General features: G+C 41.9%; 1 protein-coding gene across 1 annotated transcript in view; it reads right to left on the minus strand.

Moving 5' to 3' along the window:
- Nucleotides 1–16,313, minus strand: part of LOC124556261 — a 189,109-nt gene that overhangs the window by 11,067 nt on the left and 161,729 nt on the right. The window contains exon 5 of the mRNA XM_047130247.1: nt 455–689. Coding sequence (XP_046986203.1) covers nt 455–689 — 235 coding nt within the window. The remainder of the gene's footprint in view (nt 1–454; nt 690–16,313) is intronic.

The raw sequence follows: 16,313 nt of genomic DNA on the forward strand, positions 1-16,313 counted from the left end.
GTAGGGCAGATGGACTGAGAGAGTGTGTAGGAGTAGATGGACGAGGGGGAAGGAGCAGATGGCAAGGCAGGTGAGGAACAGATGGACACAGGGGGAAGAAGCAGATGGATGGAGGGAGTGGGGTGGAAGAGATGGACAGAGAGAGGGGGAAAGAAGAGATGGACAGAGAGAGGGGGAAATAAGAGATGGATAGAGAGAGGGGGAAATAAGAGATGGATAGAGAGAAGGGGAAATAAGAGATGGATAGAGAGAGGCGGAAAGAAAAGATGGATAGAGAGAGCGAGAAAAAAGGAGATGGACTTAAGATTTGAATAAATACATACCCGGTCAATGCCCAGTACTAAGCTAGTATAAAATAAAATGGCAAATCATGAAAAATCCCATACCCTGGGACGAAAGTTAGGAAAGAGAGACTGAAGTAGATAGAGCTAGAAATATTTCCTCGAACTCGGACCTGAGTTGCTCGATGCAGGCGATGAGGCAGGCGAGCGGGATGCCTGCAATGGCTATGAGGAATGCCGGTGCCACCGACATGATGCGGATGCTCTCCGCCTCTCCCGCCTGGAGACAGGGCGGCCGCGGCGGGTGCCAGATGCGCTCCTGGTAGTTCAGCAGCCCACTCTCCCACACTTTGCGTAGCCTGCAGCATGCGTCCATCTCTTCTCTTTCCAGGCGCCTAAATAACTCATCTACATGACATAATAGAGCTTTTATACATCAAACACCGAGATCATTAGCATACGCTACAGCATAACACAGACCTAACATTGATTCTGGAAGTCTGGTGGCAGAGAAAATTTTCCTCACTAGCATTTGCTCGACAAGGACAGCGAAGAGGCTGGCCAAAGGTTTCTCACATCCATTGACCTGGCATAAATTCCACGCCTATTTGACATTTCTTCTATTCATAGAACGATAGCATGGAACGTTGCTGCTTTGGATCTCTCTCTTCAAACGAAATGTTTTGCTCAATGGCACCATGTGTAACTAAGAACGACTGGGTGATCCAAGGACTCATTGACACTGTTTCCTTTACACTGAATTGTTGCTGTATGTTCACAAACATTTCGTCATGGTAAGATTTACCCTGAAACAAAATACTGGCAACGTCTAAGTAGTGTATCAGTGTGGGTAAATAACGATAATATCCAAGGTAATGAGGTAAGACTTCCGAGAATTCCCAGCCCCACCCACGCTCCCTAGATGAGGCCAGCAGGTGTCCACCTAGACCCCAAATTGGCGGGAAAATGAAACTGACATTTGTCAAGTTAACTCCCATGCCTAGAATGGCAGGAAAAAAGACGTCACCCATCGACTGTGAGAGTCATACCTTATTTAAGGCTCTAAGCCAATTGCATGAATAAAAAATGGCGGAAAACCCCTCCCACCCCGTAAGTCAGTAAGAATAAACCTCCCCCATCCTTTTGCTAGTCATAAATCCAATTGCATGAGCCTCGTCATCCTTGTTCTGTATGCAGTAGTGAAAGGATCCTCATAAGGTGCCATCAGCGAGAGAGACCAGCCACCAGCCAGAAAAAAGGAAGAACACCATCTGTAAGTATTTGTCCATCCATTATTACTATTACAGTTAAGTATTAATTTATATTCTCTGTGTCTATACTTACAGTTTGATATTTTTTCCAACAGCACAACACGCCCTTGATGTGACGCTAGCAGAAATGCTGGAAAAGGACTCGCAAGAGTTTCACTTAGTACTGTCTGCACTACCACAGAAGCCCACAGTCGGCATTCCAAATTTAACCTAGTATTCTCTACTACCACAATTACAGCTGTCTGAACTTCCTCAGTTAAATGCTACGAGAATCCTATCCAACACTACCTATAATCTGACTTCTAGTGGATCTAAACATATAAACTTTGGCCTAGCACCTGATAGCGACTTTGACATAGTAACTGAAGTGGAAAATGTCGAATGCCTTGATTCTAGAGTACAGTATATATAATATGAGTGGGAATTTGCAGTATGACCGATTACATTGAGAGGAAGATGATGTGTTCGCCACACACTCCTATCAAAGGCCATATGTTTGGAAGGAAGGTATTCATAGCATGTATGGAGAAATGGTGCTGGAACTAGCTTCAGAGTCGATTTACATTAAACATTCTAGTGTCGTGATTTTATGTGAACTATACTGCACGTTAACAATGGTGACAGACAATGAGCCATTGGTATCTGTATGTTAACAGCTGCCTATTATGACTGAAGATTATGTATGCAAGCACAGTGTAAATATGAGTTAAATAGAATTCAGTGTATAAATTTCTGTGTCCATCCAGCGCCAAAGAATTCAAGTGTTAACTCCATAAACATAAAATCTATATAACTGGAATTTATGGACAGAGTACCCAATATGTAGTGCTGAATCTGATACAGGTCGAATTTAAGCCATACAAAAAATAAATAATTGGCAACATATTGCAGAACAGAATGACCATAAATTTATATCAGTATATTCATGTACATACGTAAATAATAATAATATTTTCCTACAAAATTGTTCCTAGTTCCTCCATACTGTCTTTGAAATGTTTTATGGTCACAGCTCAATGGAGGGGGAGAGAAACAATAGCAGTGATATCAAGTGACACACGTTAAACAATTACAAATACATTCATACTAAGTTACGTGCTCCAGCAATATTGCGATCATCGCTGCCACAGCTATGTCCTATAGCGGCTTACTGCAATGATTGCACTTATGTCAGTAAGTGCAGTAAGCAGCACTTGACAGGCAATGAAGCTGACACATGCAGAGGTCAGCACCCACATATGCCCGCATGGATTAACAAGTACACCAGCTGCCTACACTCACACATACCTTAGTGTCCAAGGAATAGAAAAGCAACTGGAATCACTCAATAGAGGAAAGTCCACTGGACCTGACGGGATACCAATTCGATTCTACACAGAGTACGCGAAAGAACTTGCCCCCCTTCTAACAGCCGTGTACCGCAAGTCTCTAGAGGAACGGAGGGTTCCAAGTGATTGGAAAAGAGCACAGATAGTCCCAGTCTTCAAGAAGGGTCGTCGAGCAGATGCGCAAAACTATAGACCTATATCTCTTACGTCGATCTCTTGTACAATTTTAGAACATGTTTTTTGCTCGCGTATCATGTCATTTCTGGAAACCCAGAATCTACTATGTAGGAATCAACATGGATTCCGGAAACAGCGATCGTGTAAGACCCAACTCGCCTTGTTTGTTCATGAGACCCAGAAAATATTAGATACAGGCTCCCAGGTAGATGCTATTTTTCTTGACTTCCGGAAGGCGTTCGATACAGTTCCGCACTGTCGCCTGATAAACAAAGTAAGAGCCTACGGAATATCAGACCAGCTGTGTGGCTGGATTGAAGAGTTTTTAGCAAACAGAACACAGCATGTTGTTATCAATGGAGAGACGTCTACAGACGTTAAAGTAACCTCTGGCGTGCCACAGGGGAGTGTTATGGGTCCATTGCTTTTCACAATATATATAAATGACTTAGTAGATAGTGTCGGAAGTTCCATGCGGCTTTTCGCGGATGATGCTGTAGTATACAGAGAAGTTGCTGCATTAGAAAATTGTAGCGAAATACAGGAAGATCTGCAGCGGATAGGCACTTGGTGCAGGGAGTGGCAACTGACCCTTAACATAGACAAATGTAATGTATTGCGAATACATAGAAAGAAGGATCCTTTATTGTATGATTATATGATAGCGGAACAAACACTGGTAGCAGTTACTTCTGTAAAATATCTGGGAGTATGCGCACGGAACGATTTGAAGTGGAATGATCATATAAAACTAATTGTTGGTAAGGCGGGTACCAGGTTGAGATTCATTGGGAGAGTGCTTAGAAAATGTAGTCCATCAACAAAGGAGGTGGCTTACAAAACACTCGTTCGACCTATACTTGAGTATTGCTCATCAGTGTGGGATCCGTACCAGGTCGGGTTGACGGAGGAGATAGAGAAGATCCAAAGAAGAGCGGCGCGTTTCGTCACTGGGTTATTTGGTAAACGTGATAGCGTTACGGAGATGTTTAATAAACTCAAGTGGCAGACTCTGCAAGAGAGGCGCTCTGCATCGCGGTGTAGCTTGCTGTCCAGGTTTCGAGAGGGTGCGTTTCTGGATGAGGTATCGAATATATTGCTTCCCCCTACTTATACTTCCCGAGGAGATCACGAATGTAAAATTAGAGAGATTAGAGCGCGCACGGAGGCTTTCAGACAGTCGTTCTTCCCGCGAACCATACGCGACTGGAACAGGAAAGGGAGGTAATGACAGTGGCACGTAAAGTGCCCTCCGCCACACACCGTTGGGTGGCTTGCGGAGTATCAATGTAGATGTAGATGTAGATGTAGAAAGATAACAATTTTACTACTTATCTGACAGTAGCAGCAGTCTATATTCATCTGTGAATTAAGAGTTAGTAAATAGTTGTAGTCACCATGGCTTAGTGGATATAGTGACAGAAATACTTATCCATTACAATACTCCAACCAGCTCAATAAGCTGCACTTAATACACATATAATTTTTTTGTAGGAAAGAGAGGGAGACTGATAAATCTTTTTCATTTTTTTGTTTATTCTGACTGTAGAACCCATCGATTTTTTTTTTTTTTTAGTGAGAGCAAAGATAATATAAATTATTTTTTGTTGTTAAATGTTACATATACTGTTGCTAATATTATATACAGGGTGAGTCACATAAGATGTAACATCCTTTTTATTTCGTCAACGGTTACACATATGAGAACGCGCTTTTCTGCAAATGTTAGAGTGTCGAGGGGAACGTATTTTTTGTTTGGTTAATGTTTTTAGTGCTGGTATCAACGGAGATATTGAAGCAAGTACATTTTTCTTAAATGGAACTTTATACTTTATATACCTGCATTCGACAGCTCTTGAAAAGAAAGTTAGTCGTATAACGTTTGTTAATGTTGACGTTGAAACCTGTCTTTAAAAAATTCGAAAAATGTCCTAGAATGTGACAGCAGCGTGCGTGGAAACGGCATTTACGCGTTTCGATATGTGTACCCGTTTACGAAATAAAAGGGGTGCTACGTATAATGTGACTCACCCTGTATATTTGCAATGGATGATACATCGTTCACCCAGTTGTATGAGGTCTCTCAAAGTGTAAACATGCCAAAAGGCATAGCAACACCTCCTGTTGCAAGGCCTGTAAGGCAGCCCTCATGGAAGTGTTAGTGCTGCTGAATAACAATGTAGTTGTAAAAAAAAAAAGAAAATAAAAGTGTAGCTCAATTTTTTCATTTCTCCTTGGAGAGGTGATGTCACCTGACGTGAAAATAATGATGTAAATGTGAGTTACAATTTAAACATCAGCAGTAAGAAACGCATCAGTGTGGGAATGATGTCAGATCATGACTTATTAAGTGGTGGTTTTGGAAAATTCATTATATAGTGACACAAAATTATAGTAGCCCTGGATGAGTGGACTCGCCTGTGAGACAACAGTGGAAATCGCTACCATGTTCCACAGAAATACTCACTCTCCTTCAGCGACATTTTGTGATCATATGATCACTGCAAGGAACTTCCCACAAGGAATTAAACTGTTTAACGAGAGAGCGAGAGTACACTTATCTACAAGAGCATTCTTTAAGAAATCTAATGCATATCATCTACGTCATCCAACATGATCTAGAGCTAGACAGTCGACTAAGTTGGCAACCGTACAACGATGAGCCAAAACATTATGACCACATTCCTAGCATGTTCTTCCACTTTCAAACACAGCACAACAGAGATTCTGCCGGACATACATTCTACAAGTCGTTGACAGGATTCCAGACTTATGTGCCACCAGATGTCTGCACACAGGTCGAGTAATGCCGCAAATTACTAGATGATGATTTACAGAAATTCAACTGGCTCCCGATGTACGCCCTTTGTAAAAACCACTTATAGCCATGGATTTCCGCATTTACGGCCCCTATCTTCGCTATAATGACTGCACATTCATCTCTCCTGCGCTTACAGTCTTCCCATACTGCGTCATATGCCCACGACACAACCAGGAGGCATTCAACCTCTGAATGGGCAGTTGTCATAATGTTTTGGCTCATTAATATACACTCCTGGAAATTGAAATAAGAACACCGTGAATTCATTGTCCCAGGAAGGGGAAACTTTATTGACACATTCCTGGGGTCAGATACATCACATGATCACACTGACAGAACCACAGGCACATAGACACAGGCAACAGAGCATGCACAATGTCGGCACTAGTACAGTGTATATCCACCTTTCGCAGCAATGCACGCTGCTATTCTCCCATGGAGACGATCGTAGAGATGCTGGATGTAGTCCTGTGGAACGGCTTGCCATGCCATTTCCACCTGGCGCCTCAGTTGGACCAGCGTTCGTGCTGGACGTGCAGACCGCGTGAGACGACGCTTCATCCAGTCCCAAACATGCTCAATGGGGGACAGATCCGGAGATTTTGCTGGCCAGGGTAGTTGACTTACACCTTCTAGAGCACGTTGGGTGGCACGGGATACATGCGGACGTGCATTGTCCTGTTGGAACAGCAAGTTCCCTTGCCGGTCTAGGAATGGTAGAACGATGGGTTCGATGACGGTTTGGATGTACCGTGCACTATTCAGTGTCCCCTCGACGATCACCAGTGGTGTACGGCCAGTGTAGGAGATCCCTCCCCACACCATGATGCCGGGTGTTGGACCTGTGTGCCTCGGTCGTATGCAGTCCTGATTGTGGCGCTCACCTGCACGGCGCCAAACACGCATACGACCATCATTGGCACCAAGGCAGAAGCGACTCTCATCGCTGAAGACGACACGTCTCCATTCGTCCCTCCATTCACGCCTGTCGCGACACCACTGGAGGCGGGCTGCACGATGTTGGGGCGTGAGCGGAAGACGGCCTAACGGTGTGCGGGACCGTAGCCCAGCTTCATGGAGACGGTTGCGAATGGTCCTCGCCGATACCCCAGGAGCAACAGTGTCCCTAATTTGCTGGGAAGTGGCGGTGCGGTCCCCTACGGCACTGCGTAGGATCCTACGGTCTTGGCGTGCATCCGTGCGTCGCTGCGGTCCGGTCCCAGGTCGACGGGCACGTGCACCTTCCGCCGACCACTGGCGACAACATCGATGTACTGTGGAGACCTCACGCCCCACGTGTTGAGCAATTCGGCGGTACGTCCACCCGGCCTCCCACAGGCCCACTATACGCCCTCGCTCAAAGTCCGTCAACTGCACATACGGTTCACGTCCACGCTGTCGCGGCGTGCTACCAGTGTTAAAGACTGCGATGGAGCTCCGTATGCCACGGCAAACTGGCTGACACTGACGGCGGCGGTGCACAAATGCTGCGCAGCTAGCGCCATTCGACGGCCAACACCGCGGTTCCTGGTGTGTCCGCTGTGCCGTGCGTGTGATCATTGCTTGTACAGCCCTCTCGCAGTGTCCGGAGCAAGTATGGTGGGTCTGACACACCGGTGTCAATGTGTTCTTTTTTCCATTTCCAGGAGTGTATATGTGCTGATTGTATGAGAAAATTTGGGGAAAACTTTGGAGTCAGCGTGCAAACACTTCCTCTATCAGAAGAAACCATTGTTCAAGATTAATATTCACGAAGAAACCATTATTCGACATTAAGATTCACGATGTGCATCAATACATGTAAAAACGTGTGACCCAACTCTGCCAGATGTATTTGCAGAACTACATTTGTATTTAAGTATGTTCATATACTCTGCTATATGTAAGAGTTTATAAATAAAAAAACAAAAGTGTAAGAGCTGTATGTGTGCGTTTTTTATTTCTCTACAAACTTCCTCCGATGATACTGAAAACCAGAACTATGGATCACTCCTTCCAGATAATATACATGCTGTAATTATTGGACTATCTGACTGCAGGAAGACTAATGTTATTATGACATTGTTAACACATCCCGAGGGATTGTGCTTCGAGCATGTACATATATTTTCAAAAACATTGTTTCTGCTAAAATACAAGCAATTAGAAGAGATTTTACACAGCAACAATGGCTTAATCTACCAGTCTTGAGTGAAAGATCAGTCTTGAGTGAAAGCAGTGACATACAGCCACCTGAAAAATTAATGCTAACACTGTATACATATTGACAATTTTCAGCGGAAAACCAGTATCAAATACTGAAATACTTTTGTTTCAGCTGCCATATCAAGGCTGGTGTCTTTTATATAAAATAAACATATTCCAGGGTTGAGAAACAGTTGGTAAGGAATAACCTGAACCTTATTGTCACATTTTAAACAGGAGAATATGAATTTGAAACATTTACAAGCGCTTGTAAGAACCGTCATGACATTCAGTGAATTTATTACCATATGCAGGGAGTGATGGAATAATATGCAGTATGGCTTCCTGGTTATTGATAAAATGGAAAAATTGAATCACGGGCAATATAGATGAAACTCCTAGGAGTTTATGCTTAAAAGACAGTTGTCATTACATTATAGACTATGGAAAAATTCGCATGCATGCAGTACACTCATTATTAGCGGGCAAAGCATAGGCCAAACATACATTTACACGTTAATACACAAATCCAAGCAATAAAAATTGAAAATATCAACCAAACTCTTCACTGTCATCTATGGAAATGCAAACATTGGTGTGAAAATGGTAACTGTAGAGGTCCAAGAAATGGAAAAAAATTAGAAATTATAAACAACTCTTCTTGTAGCTATGAAGCTCAGAAAGAAAGCAATGAATCCCTTCTAAGGTTAATCCATGTAGTAAATACGAAGGTTGATGAGATTGAAGGAGTTTTAGACATATGAAGAGAAAAACCCACATAAGACTATATAAGATGTGTACTCTGCCTAACTCCAAGGTCAGTTTAGTCTGTAGCAGCATGTCAATAAAGCAGTCATAAATTAAGATTATTAAAATTAGAGTAGTTGGGGCGACATCAGTCTCTCTCTGAAATGTTTGAAACAGTAACAAAAAGGATTAAACAGCTCTCACACATGGCAGATGGAGGCAGCAGAGGAGGAGGAGGAGGGGGACGAGGAGGAGACGAAGAAGAAGAAGAAGTGTGTACAAGTGCTACTACCAATTACGTAAACTATCACAGTGTTAACGAAAGAGATGCGACTAATGAGATGAGCTGGGATCAGCCTTGGAACTAACTTTCTCAAAAAACCTCGAACCCTGAGAAGTATTTGTCAAAAGAGAAACGAAAGTATGACGAAACAACATCCCACAAGAATGAATAAAAGGTTCAAACAGTAGGAAATACATTAATGTTGTTAGGCGCACATTAGATGGTGTTCATAGAGCAGGTGGAGGCATCGACATTCAGCATAAGAGGCTGAGGAATCTACTTCAATACATACTACAATGACTCTAACAAAGTAATAGAACAGCTATGAATGCTCACAGCATTGGCTGCCAGAAAGAATACAGCTCACACGAATGATGTGACACCAATAATTTCAGAGCTTTGAGGAAGACGCATTATTGAATAATAATTATGGAGATGATGGTGCAAGAACTCCACAAATTGTTATTCAAAATATTTCCGTTTAGATGTGTCACAATACAAGGTTTGGATGCTTTGTGGCAGGCAGACCTCGTAGATGTGAGACAGTATTCAAGGGTGAAAAAAGGGTTCAAATACATTTTAGTAGTGATAGGTACATATTCCAAATTTGTCAGGACCCTCCCTGTGAAAGCAAATACTGAGTAGGAGGTTGCACAGATGTTTGAACGAAAGATGCAGATGAGGATGACAATGGAAGCATATTTTGCAATGGGTGTTTTAAGATGGTAATGGAGCGATATGAAATAAACCAATCCTTGACATTCTCTCATATGAAGGTGAGTATTGTGAAACATTTGAACAGAACAACAAAAAAACTATATGTGGTAGTGACTTAAACTTCATGGTAATACAAGTGGCTAGATATTCTCCCACATATAATTGAGCAGTATAACCGAACATCATTTGTCTAAAGTGAGGCCAATTGATATTCATGATAATGACGTTCTAAATATAATATAAAATAGTACTGAGACAGTGGATACACACAAGCAGAATTTCAATATAGGTGATTTAGTATGTATTTCAAGATACAAGACTGCATTTGAGACGTCTTACCTGTCAAACTGGTCAACGAAGATATTTACAGTTACCAAAATGCAACGAACTAACCCAAGGAGTTACATCTTAAAGGACAGCGAGGATGAGAGAATTGATGGGAGTTTTTACACAAAAGAATTATAGGAAGGCCCTGGACCGGATTTGTTTCTGATACAGTATGTTATCAAACATTGAGGGAACAGTGCTTTAGTTACATGTCTCGGCACCCCATCACTGCATAACAGTTGGGTAAATGCTCTCAATTTGATACATAACAGGGTGTGCAAACCTCAAACAGTGATTAGCATGAGTGCTAGGTAGCATATCAAGGTGGTAGCAGTATTCTCAATAAGGTGCCAGTTGCACTGTACAACCCTAGACATATCTACTGTGGACCTGGAACGAAGCTGACAACTGTCTATCTTGCGGAGGGAAGGAGGTTAATTTACTGGAATAGCCCCGTAAAGGAGATGAGTTAGTTCACACGGCAAATGTAGGTTTGGCAGGACGTCAAGCTACCGATCGAATTTTAGCTGATAAGGTCACGAAAATACACCAAAAAGAGAGACAGGTATACGACAACATATTGTAGCATTCATAGTTGATGAAGCAATACGCACCAAACTCAAACTGGATGCTGGGATACGTTCCTGACATTTTATGAATGCTGCTAATTGTGCGTCAAAGGAGATGAAAAAGAAAAAAACATTGGGATATTTAAAAAATCTGCGGTTGCAGCAGCTAAAAGTGCCTTGATGCGGAAACAGCTAAGAAGAAGAACACATTCTGAAAAACCTAGGCCTCTGCCAATCCCTAAGACATTTGTTGAAATTATCCTAAACCTAGTTCCATCACTTGCCAGGCTGTTGGCTATTCATTCTCTAGCAGGAGGGACAGTGTTCATACCCTGAAAAGTGGAGAATCCACTAAATACAGAGAAGGAACTAAAAGAGGCTAAAAGGCATAATGGATTGAGGGAGGCCATCACTATTGGGAAAGGACTACTTAAAACCATACTAAAAGGGACCTGGTCTGTTTACAAAAATAAAAGTCTCCTAGCAGTACTACCAGACACACCGCTTACAAATACAGATCTGCATAAATTCGACAAAAAATTCAATATACCGAGTTTCTGTGTAGTGTTTATGCAGAATACGTATCCCAAGACGATGTGGATATCCAAAAACTTTGGATTATACATTTAGATGTTGGAAGATGATTTGGTACCCACTGGGTTGCAAGCAGCTGCATAGGCATACGGTGTAAAGCATAAAACTTAAGCACACAGCCAACAGTATATAAATTTGCAATGGAAGCACAACTTAATAATGTGGGTGTATTACAAGTTTCTTAAATTAATGCAACTGAAACCCAGCAATGATGTCACTCAATATAACACCTTCAGTTCAATATGATTAGGAAATCATTTGTCAGGACTATTTCTCCGACAAGCCCCTTCCTTTATTGATGTTTAATAATAATGATAAAATAAAGATTCTCATTCAACATCAAGATGCTCTAAAAATTCTGAGCACCGGTTTCCTGTATATGAGAGGGACATTTATGAAGAAGGATGGAAGATCTCCGGTAGCATTCTGGCTTACACATAATGTGTTTGACTTTGTGTTCGAAGAAATAAGATATAAACTTGATGCTGTCGAGGTCAACCACACAAGAAATATTGGAATCACATTGATCCTCAACTTCGGACTTGAATGGTCTACAGAATCCAGTGTGGTTAGTAGATGGGTCAATAAGTAGCAACTTAGCGTCTGGCACCCCTTCACGTTGTTTATAATCGACAGATGATCAACAATGTTGAATACGAACTGCTACTGGTTCGATGTGTGACAGGTATTAGCTCGCACATTCAAGGAGAGCAAGAAGAGAATAAGTTTGTGTTTGAGGAATTGGTAATGAAAATGATCCATATTTCTATTACAGATTAGAAGCACCTATAATTTTTAAGTGTGCTGAATTCAGTATTCATTTCCCATTAAGTCTCCATACATGGAAACCTTTCGAATATTCATTTCTACTGACAGCATATAGGCAGTCATGTGCCATTGAAACAGAAACTGAAGATGAACTGCTTCGATTCATTATCTGCTGCTGCAAACATGTGGGAGAGGAAATGTGAAAAATAATTGCAGTGTATGCGACATTGGTAAGCTAACCACTAGTAGAGTTCACTCGAACTCTGAATACTACTCATATGATATTCTACAACTTGACTAGGGTAACAACAACATTTCTCTATTATATGATTTGTGCATGATGATTCACTTTTAGTAGTATGAGGGCTGTGAATTTGGATGCATGTTCAGGTCACAGCAATTTAAAATAACAGTATCCATTGTTACGACTGACTGCTCAGAGCAAAACAAAAGCACAAAATAGGGACCAATAGGCATCTGTATCGAATTTGAATCCCCACACGACTTTACCTCAAACACTACTGGATACCTACTATGGCTACATGATTGGGTGATAAATTTACACGCCTCTCACTAGGGTTGTACAGTGATATGTACAAATTTAATGGTGGTACTTCACATTTGAGACATTTCACGGTGACACCCAAGAGCAGAAACATCATTATGGACATGATGGAGACAAAACTGGTTTTATCTGTGCTTCAGGTAATGTAAAAGAACTTTTAAGTTGTGTTACCAATAAATGATACTTTTATAATGAAAAACGCTTTGTATTATCCCACTCCTCTACCAGTTACAGGTTCCAGGTAATTATTTATCACATGCTGCCAATGGACTTCATCCTTGACTGGAGATGTACTTTTAGAAGTCTCTTCTATATGAAACTGGAACTGGCAATGATCGTTTGCTGCCTGTTGCCAAGGACCTATCTTAGCCACTCTGTATGCAGAAAAATGACAATCACAAAATATGAAAACTGAGGCACACCTCATCTGAAGAGTGTACTTTCTTCATGCTATCTCCCAGCCTTTTTATACTAATGGAGACATGTGCGCTGGCTGGCGCGTGTTGCTCATCAGCCACAACTACTGCGGTGTGGAGAATGCACCAGCCGCGGCAGAGTAACTTAAGTACAGCACACGCCGCATTAGCAGAAGTGACATTACGAAATATATTATGTTCTTTGACCTGCGCTGCAGCTGTTTGATAAGAGCATTCCATTACCTACATAGTTAAAGCATGCACTGATTATGGCTTCGTGGACGCCCACATTAGGCTGCCGACACTTGGCAAAGCAACAGAAGACACTACACACCAGCACAGGCAACCACACGTTGCCAAATACACTAAAGCGCCAAGGAAACTGGTATAGGCATGTGTATTCAAATAAATTCAAATAAAGATATATGTAAACAGGAAGAACATGGCGCTGCGGTCCGCAACGGCTAAATAAAGTAGCAAGTGTCTGGCGCAGTTGTTAGATCGGTTACTGCTACTAAAATGGAAGGTTATCAAGATTTAAGTGAGTTTGAACGTGGCGTTTTAGTCGACGCACGTGCGATGGGAAACAGCATCTCCGAGGTAGCGATGAAGTGAGGATTTTCTCGTACGACCATTTCACGAGTGTACCGTGGATACCAGAAATCCGGTGAAACATCAAATCTCCGACATCGCTGCGGCAGAAAAAAGATCCTGCAAGAACAGGACCAAAGACGACTGAAGAGCATCGTTCAACGTGACAGAAGTGCAACCCTTCCGCAAACTGCTGCAGATTCTAATGCTGGGCCATGAACAAGTGTCAGCGTGCGAACCATTCAATGAAACATCGATATGGGCTTTCGGAGTTGAAGGCGCACTCGTATATCCTTAACAACGGCACGACACAAAGCTTCACGCCTCGCCTGGGCCCGTCAACACCGACATTGGAATACTGATGACTGGAAACACGTTCCCTGGTCGGACGAGTCTCGTTTGAAATTGAATCGAGCGGGTGGACGTGTACGCGTATGGAAACAACCTCATGAATGCATGGACCCCTAAATCTATACTCCATGTTAACAAACTTCTCTTCTTCAGAAACGCTTTCCTTGCCATCGCCACTACATTTTATATCCTCTCTACTTCGCCCATAATTAGATATTGTGCTTTCCAAATAGCAAAACTCATCTACTACTTTAAGTGTCTCATTTCCTAATCTAATTCCTTCAGCATCACCTGATTTAATTCGAGTACATTCCATTATCCTCGATTTGCTTTTGTTGATGTTCATCATATAACCTCCTTTCAAGACAGTCCATTCCCTTCATCTGCTCTTCCAGGTTCTTTGCTGTCTCTGATAGAATTGCAATGTCATAGGCAAACCTTGAAGTTTTTATTTCTTCTCTATGGAGGGTAATTCCTACTCAAAATTTTTCTTTTGTTTCCTTTACTGCTTGCTCAATATACAGATTGAATAACATTGGCGATAGACTACAACCCTGTCTCAGTCCCTTCCCAACCACTGCTTCCCTTTCATGCCCCTCGACTCTTATAACTGCCATCTGGTTTCTATAAAGATTGTATACATCCTTTCGCTCCCTCTATTTTATCCCTGCCACCTTCGGAAACTGAAAAAGAGTATTCCAGTGAACATTATCGAAAGCCCATACATGCTATAAACATAGGTTTGCTTTCCTTAATGTATCTTCTAAGATAAGTCGTAGGGTCAGCATAGCCTCGCGTGTTCCAACATTTCTACGGAATCCAAACTGATCTTCCCCGACGTCGGCTTCTACCTGGTTTTCCATTCGTCTGTAGAGAATTCGTGTTAGAATTTTACAGGTGTGGCTTATTATACTAATAGTTCGATAATTTTCACACCTGTCATCACCTGCTTTCCTTGCGATTGGTATTATTATATTCTTCTTTAAGTCTAAAGGTTTTTCGCCTGTCTCATACATATTGCTCACCAGATCTGAGAGTTTCGCAGGGATGGCTCTCCCAAGACTATCAGTAGTTCCAATGGAATGTTGTCTACTCCTGGGGCCTTGTTTCGGCTTATGTCTTTCAGTGCTCTGTCAAATTCTTCACGCAGTATCATATCTCTCATTTCATCTACATCTTCGTCCTCTTCCACTTCCATAACATTGGCCTCAAGTACATCTCCGTTATATACACCCTCTATATACTACTCTTACGTTTCTGCTTTCCCTTCTTTGCTTAGGACTGATTTTCCATCTTAGCTCTTGATATTCATACAATTGGTTTTCTTTTCTCCAAAGGTCTCTTTAACTTTCCTGTAAGCAGTATCTGTCTTACATCTAGTGATACAAGCTTCTAAATCGTTACATTTGTCCTCTAGCCATCCCTGATTAGCCATTTTTCTCTTCCTATCGATCTCATTTTTGAGACGTTTGGATTCCTTTTTGCCTGCTTCAGTTATTGCGTATTTGTATTTTCTCCTTACGTCAATTAAGCTCAATATCTCTTCTTTTAATCAAGGACTTCTACTAGCCCTCGTCTTTTTACCTACTTAATCCTCTGCTGCCTTCACTATTTCATCTCTCAAACCTACCCATTCTTCTTCTACTGTATTTTTCCCTCCGTTTTTGTCAATCTTTCCCGAATGCTGTCTCTGAAACTTTCTACAACCTTTGGTTCTTTCAGTTTATCCAGGTCCTATCTCCTTAAATTCCCACCTTTTCGCAGTTTCTTCAATTTCGATCTACAGTTCATAACCAATAGATTGTGGTCAAAGTCCACATCTGCCCCTGGAAATGTCTTACAGCTTAAAACCTAGCTCCTAAATCTCTGTCTTACCATTATATAATCTATCTGAAACCTTCCAGTGTCTCCAGGCCTCTTCCACGTATACGACGTTCATTCATGATTCTTAAACCAAGTGTTAGCTATGATTAAGTTATGCTCTATGCAAAATTCTACCAGGCGGCTTCATCTTTCATTCCTTACCCCATTCCATATTCCCCTACTACTTTTCCTTTTCTTCCTTTTCCTACTATCGAATTCAAGTCCCTCATGACTATTAAACTTTCGACTCCCTTCATTATGTGAATAATTTATCTTATCATACACTTCTTCAATCTCTTCGTCATCTGCGGAGCTAGTTGCCATATAAACTTGTACTACTGTGGTAGGCGTGGGCTCCGTGTCTATCTTGGCTACGATAATGCGTGCCCTCGGGAAGAATTACGGCTATTGTTTTCAGCCCTTCGCAGTACCAGCACAGCAACGCCGTTTTGGTTAATGT

This window comes from Schistocerca americana, chromosome X (assembly GCF_021461395.2).
Source record: "Schistocerca americana isolate TAMUIC-IGC-003095 chromosome X, iqSchAmer2.1, whole genome shotgun sequence".
Lineage (NCBI taxonomy): Eukaryota > Metazoa > Arthropoda > Insecta > Orthoptera > Acrididae > Schistocerca > Schistocerca americana.